The 12,401-nt window shown below is 46.2% G+C and overlaps 1 protein-coding gene across 1 annotated transcript in view; it reads left to right on the top strand.

Moving 5' to 3' along the window:
- The window catches only part of SH3YL1 (SH3 and SYLF domain containing 1), a 414,394-nt gene that overhangs the window by 78,495 nt on the left and 323,498 nt on the right, over positions 1-12,401 (top strand). The window contains exon 2 of the mRNA XM_069235839.1: positions 3,229-3,339. Within this exon, the coding sequence (XP_069091940.1) occupies positions 3,229-3,339 (111 nt within the window). The remainder of the gene's footprint in view (positions 1-3,228; positions 3,340-12,401) is intronic.

Here is a 12,401-nt window from a genome sequence, read left to right as displayed (position 1 = left end):
GTCTGGTCAGTGAAGCTATCAGTAATCATAAAGAATACTGTACCAGACTTCTAATAGAGAATAGGCTAGGCAGGAAGCAAATCTGACTGTGTCAATGGCTCAGAGAGATATAGTCTGGGTCTGACAGTGAGCCTTTAAGCATTAACAAAGCTGGCAAGTCTGACACAGCTCTCGCTAGTTAGGGATGCTAGGTCTAGGTGATGAGCTGTAATAAACGGTAAACTGTTCTTTCTCTTGGAACACTTTTATACACTTAACATGAAAAATACATTTGAGCAAAGTTGTTTCATTCAATAACTTGACATCCAATCAGCAGCTGTGTTTTCTTGAGAATGGAGCACTTTCTGTTGATGTGACTTTTTTGAACAAAGATAAGTCTAGACATACAACACATTATGTTTCTGTCAACATTAATGTGGCTACTTAAGCATTCTTTCTCATGCTCTTTGAAAATCAAAACACTTGTATAAGATTTTATGCTTATTTGCACTCCGTACTGCCATTCGCCACATCTTCACACTATATACCTATTCATAAAGAAGCAAGTTTCAGATTAGTTTATCAAGTTTTGGAACTTCAATGCAGGTTAACCAGATAGAATAAAATAATATAGCTTGCTTTGTTGTAGAGGAAGCTTGCGTCAGTATAGGTCATGCAAAAGTTATGACAGAAACTTTTCTATTCAATGAAAGTATGTTGGAATTTGTCAACGTTAGCAACTCAAGCAAGTCACAAAAAAGCAGGAGGCTCAAAGTTAAGAAAAGAACGTGCACATTTAAAGGCGGCTTTTGGTTAGTCCTAGTTGTAACTCTTTCATGTTATTTATTTAATGGACTTTATTTTTTAATAACATCTCTAGCAACCTGATTATCCCTGTGCTGTTGAACAACGTTTTTGTTCTTGTTTGCAAATTGGCATTCATTTATGCATAAAAGTAAGTCTCCTAATGGTCAGGATCTCTTTACTTGATGTTATCACAGATCCCGGTCATGTGATCTAGATTTTACTGTTTAATAATTGTTTTAAAAATCACAAATTAAGGGGGTGTGGCCTGATGGAGCATGGAGTAAGATGCATGCCTTGTGAGCTCTGGACCCGATAGGCCCCTTCTCTACAATATCACCGGCACCAACGTACAACTTGGCTAGCCTCCTAGGGACCCCTGGGTTGTGTGGGGAACCCTGAAGGCTGCTGAGCGCTTCTGAAGATACCCTTACACATATCGTGGCCCGGGCTGCAGCGGCAGGGCGCAGTGCTGCCATCTTGCCTGGTCAGTGGGTGCCTGCAGGCCTGCTGCAGAACAGTCGCGATGGGGAACAGCCCGTCCCCACAGAAAGACGACGGATTTGTGGGGTTGATGGCGGGGACAGGACTGTCTCCCCTCTCCCCACATCTTCTTTCAGATGCTGCGGGCGCCACAGCAGACTGAGGCCCTTTAGCCCCCTGAGGTCTGGAGCTCATAGTGACGGGCAGACCCAACAGGGTGAGTTGGCTGCCCTCAACCCGTCATGGTTGCTTTGCTTCTTCAATTGGGCCTACCACTCCCCCACCTGAAGAGACATCAGGGGCCATCCGTGGGACCACTGCCTGCTCTTAAAAAAGTGTTTTTGCATGCATTCACAAAGAAGAAGTAGTCCGTTGGGGACCCCTCCCGTTTGCAACTGGGTTACCACCTACTTGAAATAGGTGGTAAAATGCGAATGTTTTGTGACTGCATTTTGGTCACAACCTTCCTGCACACCGCTGCCATTCGGTATTAGGAAGGGACGCCCTTGACAAGCCCCTTCTTAATACCGAATTGGTATGTAATCGCAATTCCAAGTTACCGACCGCAAATTGGGATTCATACATGCCAAAATGCTTTTTTGCAATCACAAACGGCCCGTTTGTGATCTAAAAAATGCATGATACATCTGGCCCTAAATGTTTTTATCCATGACACCATAGCACATGTGTGAAGTCTCTGCTTTCAAGACACAGCATAACTGTGATGTATGTTTAACGCAGCAGCAAAAGGGTGTTCATTCAGTAGGGGAGGATATATGCCATGCATTTTGAGTGAGATTTTTAAAGTTGCCTCCCAGTGTAGAGAAAAAGATCTATTTTTCCCATTCCTCTATCTCTAACAGTCACCAATAATAGAATGCTGCTTAAGAGTGGCAAAACATTTGGTGGATCGGGGACGTTGTTAACCTCAAAGTCTGAGGCAGTGTGTTCCTAGATATTAGTTTCCATACAACATTTCAAAATACAACCACTAAAGAAGCACTGACTCAGAAAAGGAGATCAGAATTAGAATTTAGGAAACCATGAAGGTTTATTACAAAACATCAAAGGTACAATACAGAAATAGTAGATTCAGATGCAGCAATAATCTCACCTACACTTAGAATTCATTTGTCATGAAATTTAGAATAACATACTAATGGGCAAAAATAAGAGAAATGCTAGGTGCCAAATGTGCATTAAAACCAGTAACAAATTGCACAGCACCCCGTGAGGCTAAGCAGAGATCCCAAAATGAGTTCAGTCCCCCCCCCAAATTCATGGGGCTTAAATATAGTTTTTTTGCATAGAAATTGCTAAGAACTACAGAGTCCGCATAGATGATCATAACTCCAACAAATCACATTTTCACTATTTTAAACATCATATCACCTTAGCACCTTAACACTACCTCACTACATGGTAGGACAAACTAGTTACATAAACAGCAGTGAACAATTGTGAATGAATGCAATAAGGTGTGCAAGCAGAAGGTTCTTGGAAAATGCTGCAAACAGATCTCTCCTAGCAGGCTCTATGAGAACAGTGTTATACAGAGATAAACAATCCACTTATTATTATATGTATTGCCCAGCTCATTTTTTTTTTAACAAGATAGCATTGAAGCCTAACTGAGGCATCGTTAGCGTAAGGCAGAAAAAATACACTTTAACACATCACAATAGTTTTGTTTCAGTTGTTTTGCCTCCTTATCAACATGCATGTGTTACTTGAGGCGCGGAACAACTAATATTAATGCATATTTTAGTGTAATTGTACAAAAACTTCTACACTTGGTAGACTAACAAATTGTCATTACTGATGAGTTATTTTGTTATTCGCATTAATTCATTGTTTATTACAACACTGAATGTGATCTCTGTTATGTTTAAAGAACAATATATAATTTTCATAAACTAGCATATTATCTAAATAGATGGATTACAAATGTTTGTTTTTCAGTGAATAATCCTATTCCATCTAACTTGAAGTCTGAAGCAAAAAAGGCTGCTAAAATATTGAAAGAATTTACAGAAATAAGCTCTCGAAATGGACCGGACAAGATTATACCACGTCAGTATTAAAATTATTTGTAGTTCAAATGTTTTTGCTCCTGTGATTACTGAACTCTTAATTCAAGGCAGAGGTGTAGTATGTTTTAAAACAGCTGTGCAATAGTATGTGTTGCTATTTGAGAGAGTGAGGACTAATCAAATATGCTTGTGAGTATGGGATTGCACGTAAGTTATGGATAACTACTACATAGTATCCTATTCCTTCTGTGCATTTTCTTCCATTATCTTCCTTCCCTTTAGAGAATGTATTTAAATAATGAAATTCAGAAGGAGTGGTGCTGAAATACTAGTTTTAGAGATTCCAAATGTTCCCTTTATTCTCCCTCAAATAAGCATAAATTCTTCACCTAGAAGTAGACGACCATTGGCAGTTCCAATAGTTTTTGTCATAGTTGTACCGAAAGTATGTTTGGAAGTTTGATTAATATAAATGGATGTAGATTAACCAACATTCCTGTTGTAGTGGAAGTGATATTACTGACCATTGTTTTGTTGCTGTTGCTTTTGAGGCCTTATTTCATTTTTAGGTCGAGCCTACCAGATGATATTGTGAGATTACCAAGAACATAAAGGGTTTTGAGTCTGCCAATTGCTTATCAAAGGCTGGTGTTCCTGTCTCTCTCATTTGCCTGCTTATTTTGTGTCCCAGCTTATTGATGTTGTGTTTGGCCCTCCAGTGGAGCATAGCCTCTTTACTATGTTTTTTGATGGACTGGCGTCAGTGCTTCCTCGCTTTCCAAACGCTACTTTTTTCTTTTGGTTTAAACACTCTGACAGTCCATGTGTTTTCCACCTGCCTTCCTTGTAATTCTCTCCCCCTGCGTTGTGTTTTTCTTTGTCACCAGTGTGCTTCACTTAATTCCCCCATTGCTTTCTCACCATGTTGCGCTCTTGCCTGTTGCTTCTCCTCCCCATCACGTGTGTTGCTTCAACCCCGCTCCCTTCTTCTCTTACCCGTTGCTTCTCCTCCTCTCTCCGCCCTCCATGTTTCTCCCCTCACCCACACATCAAAAAATAAAGGAAAACACTTAAGTTCTACTTACTTTTTTTCATTTTCCAGTCCATCTTGTAAACAAAATGACCCTGCTCGCCTCATTTAGTAGCCATGTGCATTGTTGGAAAATGGCCCTCTCTGAAGGGTCATCCCAAATGTTTGGTCTTCCTCCTCCTCTTTTTCCGACCTCATTTTTGTTGGTTTTAGAACTCTGGGCACTTTACCACGGCTAACCAGTGCTAAAGTGCATGTGCTCTTACCCTAAAACATGTTAATATTTGCTCATACCCAATTGGCATATTTAATTTACCTATAAGACCCTAGTAAAGTGCACTAGATGTGCCGAGGGCCAGTAAATTTAATGCTACTAGTGGGCCTGCAGCACTGATTGTGCCACCCACATAAGTAGCCCCATAACCATGTCTCAGGTCTGTCATTGCCAGGTCTCTTTGTGTGCATTCTCACTGCCATTTTGACTTGGCATTTAAAACTACTTGGCAAGCCCTAAATTCCCCTCTTCTTACATATGTCACCCCTAAGGTAAACCCTCTGTACCCAATAGGGCAGAGTGCCATGTGAGTAAAGGCAGGGCATGTACTAATATGTTTTGTACATGTCCTGGTAGTGAAGAACCCTCATAGTCCTTCACTACTGTGGAGCCTGCTCCTCTTATAGGCCAGCATTAGAAATTCCCTTATATCCTTTTAAGTGGTAATTTCTGATCTGAGAGGAATAGACTTGTCTTGTTAGATATGGTAGGGAGAAATCCTACTTACTGGTGAAGTTGGATTCTACATTACTATTTTAGAAAAGGCACTTTAGAAAGTAAATATTTCTTTACACTTGCTACTCTCTGTGCCTTACAGTCTGTACTCCAGTCCTCGTCTGGTCTATGCTGCTTGGCAGCTCCCCTTGTGCATTCTACCCAGACAGCCATAAACACAGGACACTCAACTGCATCTGCAGTCATCTACTTGCTGATGGGTCTCCCTGGGCAGGAAAGGTGGAGGGGCTCTCTCTCACACACTTCAAAGGTCAGTGGCCTGCTCTCACACAAAGGACTGATAACCCTCCATAGGTCTCCTGGCAGATAGGGCTGGGTTGAAAGGGGAGCATTTTCACTTCAAAACCACGTTTTGAAGTTTCAGCACTTCAAAAGCACTTGGGTACATATATTGGGTCTGTGACCCCTCAAAATCAAACACTTCTGGACCTACAACTGGCTGCCCAAAGGACTTATCTGGACTTCTTTGCTGGAAGGACTGCTGGCCTTCTTGTTGCCCTGCTGCCTGCTGACCCCTGACTCTGCTGGAAGGATTCTGCCTTCCTCCTCAGGTGCTCTCCAAGGATTTGGATTGAGATTGCCTCCTGTCCTGAGGTCTCAGGGCTATCAGAAACTTTACCAGAGAGAAGAAATTCCAGCCAGTCAGAAAATCAACGCAATACAATTGGCATATTTAATTTACTTGTTATGTCCCTTGTAAAGTGGTGTATCATATACCCAGGGCCTGTGAGTTAAATGCTGCTTGTGTGCCTGCAGCACTGATTGTGCCCCCCACTGAAGTAGCCCTTTAAACCTGCCTCATGACTACCAGTGCAGAGATTGTGTGTGCAGTTTAACTGCCACTTTGATTTGGCATCATTTAAAACCCCTTGCCAAACCTTAAACTCAAATTTTATTACACATATGTCACCCCTAAGGTAGGCCCTAGGTAGCCCACAGGGCTGGGTGCTATATACGTAAAATGCAGGACATGTACTTTTAAGTTTTGACTGTCCTTGTAGTGAAAAACACCTAAATTAGTTTTTCTCTACTGTGAGGCCTACTCCTCTCATGTTAAAATTAGGAAATTCTCAATACACTTTTAAGCTGTATGTCCTGAGAAAGGATTAGCTGTGTGATGTTTCATATCTTTAGAATAGTAAGGATAAATCATCTTTACTAGTAAAGTCGGGTTTAACATTACTGTTTTAGAAATGCTACTTTTAGAAAGTGGCCATTTCTCTGCTATTACAGATCGGTGTGCCAGCAGCCTGTCTCCAATGCACGTCTGGGGTAGGTGACAGTTGCAGTTTGCGCATTTCCCCCTAGACAGTCACAAACACAGAAAGGTTAGGTGTGTCTGAGTGCTGATTTGTATTCTGATGGCTCTTCCTGGGCAGGAAAGGCAGGAGGGCATGACATAAATACCTGAATAGGCAGTGCCTGTCCCCACACAAAGGGCTGATTACACCCTACTGATAGTGTGGAGCCTGGCCTGAGGAAGAAAGGATACTTGTGCACTTCAAAGACCTTCCTTTGAAGTCACCCTACTTCAAAGGCATATTTGCTTATGAGTACTAGGCCTCTGAACCCAGCAAATCAGACACGTTTGGACCTACAACGGACTGTCGGAAGAACTGCTGTGCTACATTAGGGACTGACACGCTGCTGGACTGTTTTTCTGCTGTGCTACCCTGCTGCCTCCTGCTCTCTGACCTTGCTGAGGGAGAGCTGGACAACAAAGTGATCTTCAAGGGTTTGTTGGTTTGCCTCCTGTTGCTAGAGACTCTGGTTTCTCTAAGTCTCTACCCCTGCATGTGTGCCTGGTTCACTGGAAGTGGACCCGGATACTTGCATCAGTGACATCGTCCCATCTGCTGCCTGATGGAAGTGTCAACTGACGCATCGACCCTGTTGCGGGAGTAAAACTAGCGCATCACACTTGAGGGCCCGAGCAGCTCCTTTGGAACCGCTACATTGATCAGCACATCCCCTGTCTGCCGGAGACCGCACCTGGCACATCGGCATCAAAACAGCACTGAAACCACTGCTTCACTGAAGGACAATCAATGCATCCCTCCTGCACTGTGGAGAAATCCAGCGCACCACCTTCGGAATCAACACATTATGGCTTTGACGAAAATCTTTGGAAACCAGTGCATCACCATAAACCTGTGGGAAAAATCAATGCATCTCCTTAACTGCAAGAGTGATATTTACGAATCTACAGACGCATCATCCCCGCATTTCATGCTTTCAACCTGGATCAAGGTACTCTGTTCTCTAGGCCTGCATGACTGCTATACCCAGCTCACGCTCTATTATGGTATATTTTGGGAACCTATGGAATTGTCGGAATACTCACCAAATACTCACTGTTTCCTTGAAAAGGTTGCAACACCCCCATTTTCTTTGGATTCTTCTGATGCACCGTTCGCTGCATTCTCCTGTCAGCAGTACAGGTTCATTACATCAGAGACATTTTAGTTAGATGCCGATTATTACATTCCCAATGTCTTGCAACATTTCCTGCTTTTCCAACAACTTCGCCTTTGCATAGTTTTTACATCTAGATGTGCCATTTTCCCATGTTTTGACTTGAAAACATTATGCTTGCAACTTTAAATGCAGATGACTTATTTTTTTATTTTTTTTATTACAACAAATTGTAAGATGTCATTAAGAGAGTTTTTACGGAGGGGTGAGAGGTGCGAGCGTCCCGAATTGAAAATGAAAACCCACATACAAAAAACAAAGTCTATGAAGTTTATATGAATTACTCACAAGAATTACTGGAAATAAACGGAAAAGCTTCACAGTTTCGCATAGCTCTAGTCATATGTTCGAGTGACACAGGAAGTAAGTATGGCTGTATGAATGTAAGAGAAGCAGAGCTATGGCATCCTTTGATGTATCGCACACCCTTGTGTAACGTTTTTATTTTCATAATTTGAATGCACAGTTGACAGCTGTCAATTTGGCACAACCCATGTCTGTATATTTCTCTGTTGGCGGGTTTTCCTTATCATGAATTCTAAAAAAAAAAAAAAAAAACATTTTTATGTCAGAGTTTTGGTTTGGTAATTAACTGACAAAGGTTTTATTTGATAAGTTATTTTTATTTGGGTTTTCAAGCATAAGACAAACATAATAAATATGAGAAGCAGAGCAAAACTGCCAACCACGACTCAATGGCCACATGTCATCATCAGGATCCTCAAGTCAGTGTTTCTGGAGCCCAAAGTCGTCCCACCAAATTCCCCACAATGTTTGTGTGGGCATTCTCATTCTGCATATACTGGTTCTTCCATTTTAGCACACCAGTCCATAACCCGCTACTAAGCTTGCAAATCTAGGGTGGCAGCCAAGGGCTAGGTCCAGGCTATATCTCACATAGTAAGCAGAGTCTCAAGACCAACAGGATACTTCTCGAGTTGCTTCCCCCCCAGGTCCTCGAGTAATCCCAGGAGAGCAATCCGGGGTGAACAGTCCACTAATCTTCCTATAACAGAGCACGACGAGACTATTTCATAAAAATCTGCACTGGGTCCGCTCCGCGGCTAGGCAGGCGGACGTTGAAAGTTTACCTGCCCTCCAGAGGTGCAGCGGTGTCAAGTACGTAGTATGTAAGACATTCACTTGGATTAGTTGGAGCCAAGAGGATTGGGCCAAGGTGCCTCCCTCCTTTCCCTGTCCTCTAGAATGCCCACCCAGGACTCCCAACGGGTGCAAAGGGTGGTAAGCAATTCCAGAGAGTTAATAAACAAAATATTTGGGAGATGCCCCACTGCCCCAAGGGCTTTACCTCCATGGGACTGAATTCAGGAACTTTACTGAAAATGGATTGGTGAAACCTCAGGGCATGGCGGAGCTGCAGGAATTTGAACAACTGAGAGTGGTGTAACTAGAAGTTGGCTTTTAAGTCTGTGAAGGACCCGCACATGTGATCCTTGCCTCACATCCCCCAAACATGAAATACCAATCATGTACCAATTCCAAACCACAATAAGCTGGCCTCCTGGCAGAGCTGTGTACTCCTTCAAAGAGGATTCTGGAGAGTAACACTCACCACACCTGAATACTACTCTAGTCAGGATAGGGAGAAGTTGGGGGTTCGGAAACCCACACATGAATATCTCATGAAATAAGCAGCAGTTGCACTCGGTATGCCAGTTCATCCTGGACGCCATGGAGCCAGTAATTGGGATGCCCAATAATAGAGCTGCAGGTCTATTGCTGCTAGGCTGCTGTTGAAGGTGGTCTGTAGACGTTTGCAAAAGGCAATACCTGGAACCTAATGGGTCCACAAAAGGGGGGACGCACTACCACCTGAATGGTGTGAAACCAAGACCTGGAGAGGATATAGGGGACATTATGCATGACATATAGAAAACGTGGTAGCACCATCATTTTAAACAGATTGATTCTCCCCATAATGTTGAGAGGTGAGGAAGCCCACTGCTTCAGATCTTTCCTCATGCGAGCAATCAAGGGCATCCAGTTCAGGGACCAGGTAAGAGTAGGAAGGAGTGAAATATAAATGTTGAGGTGAAGGAAGCTTAACCTACAAATGTGTGCCTGCCAGCTGTGGTCTACTGCAGGGTCACTCAGAAAGAGCAGTACATCATCAGCTTATAAATTGATATGATCCTCCTTCACTCCTTTCCGCCACCGGAACTCTTGCAACTGTGCATCGCTGTAAGCCCAAGTCACTAGAGGCTTGCTCGTGTGAGCGAAGAAGGGGAGATAAGGGACACCTCTGTCTGGTTTCCTGCTAGATCGAGAACAGCTGCGAAAAGTCTCCATTCCCCTGACTCCTGGCTGTGTAGCCGGCATAAAGGGGGTGATTCTAACCCTGGCAGTCGGTGTTAAAGCGGCGGCCAACCCGCCAACAGGCTGGCGGTAAAAAATATGGGATTCTGACCCTGGCGGGAACCGCCAACACAGACAGCCACTTTAACACTCCGACCGCCACGGCGGTACAAACAAACAGCGCGGCGGTCACCGCCAACAGCCAGGCGGCAGACAATGTACCGCCCACACTATCACAACTCACCAATCCGCCACATTTTCCGGGGCGGGAGCACCGCCGATAAAAACACGGCGGAAACAGACTACGGACAGGAAAACGCTCACCACTACGCACTCCAGGAGGAAGGAGGACAGCATGGAACCCGAATTAAACATCCTACCTGCTCTCGTCTACCTTCTCATCTACCACGAGTACGAAGTCAGGCGCAGACGACAACGGTGAGTACTGCACCTACGACACACAGGAGGGGGGAGGACGAAAGGTTACGGGCACACACATATGCGACCCCCCCCACCCCCCCTCCCCAACTATGTACACACCAATGCAGAGCAACAAGTCACAGTGACACCACCCAAACACCCCAGAAAAATGCTAGGACATAATCAAATTTGGAATAAATATTTATGTACCAAAAAGCTCCTGAAAATTATCGTACAACCATGAAAGATATTCACAACAAAACTAATGACATACACATCAGTGTATAACTGAAGTAACAAGTCCTGCACATCCTACGAATTCATCATGTCCGTGGGCCAAAGTTTTGAGAAACAAGGGCAAAGCCCACACAGGAGACCTGAGTCCTTTGGAGAGAACACTGCAGGGGGATCAGATGTAAAAACTACAGGCACCTCAGGGGGAAGGGAAGGGGGGGGCACCACAGCCACATGAGTCCACGACGCCAGATCCACGAGGTGCCACCATGCCCACTGTACCATCCTGGGGAGTGCAAAGCCACAGTCTCTCAATGTCTCTACAGTGGGTGGGCTGCCCACTGGACCATCCTGGGGAGTGCAAAGCCACAGTCTCTCAATGTCTCTACAGTGGGTGGGCTGCCCACTGTACCATCCTGGGGAGTGCAAAGCCACAGTCTCTCAATGTCTCTACAGTGGGTGGGCTGCCCACTGTACCATCCTGGGGAGTGCAAAGCCACAGTCTCTCAATGTCTCTACAGTGGGTGGGCTGCCCACTGTACCATCCTGGGGAGTGCAAAGCCACAGTCTCTCAATGTCTCTACAGTGGGTGGGCTGCCCACTGTACCATCCTGGGGAGTGCAAAGCCACAGTCTCTCAATGTCTCTACAGTGGGTGGGCTGCCCACTGTACCATCCTGGGGAGTGCAAAGCCACAGTCCATCAGGTGGATGACAGTCTCCACTGGTCAAGGAGGAGGCATGGTGGGCACAGTGAACCATAAACAGTGATTGAGACGGCAGTGCCCAGCGGAGCGGTGCTTGACAGGAAGGGCCCAGCGGAGAGGTGTGTGAGACGGCGGTGCCCAGCGGAGCGGTGCTTGAGAAGAAGGGCCCAGCGGAGCGGTGCTTGACAGGAAGGGCCCAGCGGAGCGGTGTTTGAGACGGCGGTGCCCAGCGGAGCGGTGCTTGAGATGAAGGGCCCAGCGGAGAGGTGTGTGAGACGGCGGTGCCCAGCGGAGCGGTGCTTGACAGGAAGGGCCCAGCGGAGCGGTGTTTGAGACGGCGGTGCCCAGCGGAGCGGTGCTTGAGATAAAGGGCCCAGCGGAGCGGTGTTTGAGACGGCGGTGCCCAGCGGAGCGGTGCTTGACATGAAGGGCCCAGCGGAGCGGTGCTTGACAGGAAGGGCCCAGCGGAGCGGTGCTTGACAGGAAGGGCCCAGCGGAGCGGTGCTTGACAGGAAGGGCCCAGCGGAGCGGTGCTTGACAGGAAGGGCCCAGCGGAGCGGTGTTTGAGATGAAGGGCCCAGCGGAGCGGTATTTGAGATGAAGGGCCCAGCGGAGCGGTGTTTGAGACGGCGGTGCCCAGCGGAGCGGTGCTTGAGATGAAGGGCCCAGCGGAGCGGTGTTTGAGACGGCGGTGCCCAGCGGAGCGGTGCTTGACAGGAAGGGCCCAGCGGAGCGGTGCTTGACAGGAAGGGCCCAGCGGAGCGGTGCTTGAGATGAAGGGCCCAGCGGAGCGGTGTTTGAGATGAAGGGCCCAGCGGAGCGGTGTTTGAGATGAAGGGCCCAGCGGAGCGGTGTTTGAGATGAAGGGCCCAGCGGAGCGGTGTTTGAGATGAAGGGCCCAGCGGAGCGGTGTTTGAGATGAAGGGCCCAGCGGAGCGGTGTTTGAGATGAAGGGCCCAGCGGAGCGGTGTTTGAGACGGCGGTGCCCAGCGGAGCGGTGCTTGAGATGAAGGGCCCAGCGGAGCGGTGTTTGAGACGGCGGTGCCCAGCGGAGCGGTGCTTGAGATGAAGGGCCCAGCGGAGCGGTGTTTGAGACGGCGGTGCCCAGCGGAGCGGTGCTTGACAGGAAGGG

This window comes from Pleurodeles waltl, chromosome 5 (genome assembly GCF_031143425.1).
Source record: "Pleurodeles waltl isolate 20211129_DDA chromosome 5, aPleWal1.hap1.20221129, whole genome shotgun sequence".
NCBI classification, from domain to species: domain Eukaryota; kingdom Metazoa; phylum Chordata; class Amphibia; order Caudata; family Salamandridae; genus Pleurodeles; species Pleurodeles waltl.
The sequence above is the reverse complement of the archived record's forward strand: the minus strand, read 5'-3'. Positions and strand labels throughout refer to the sequence as shown.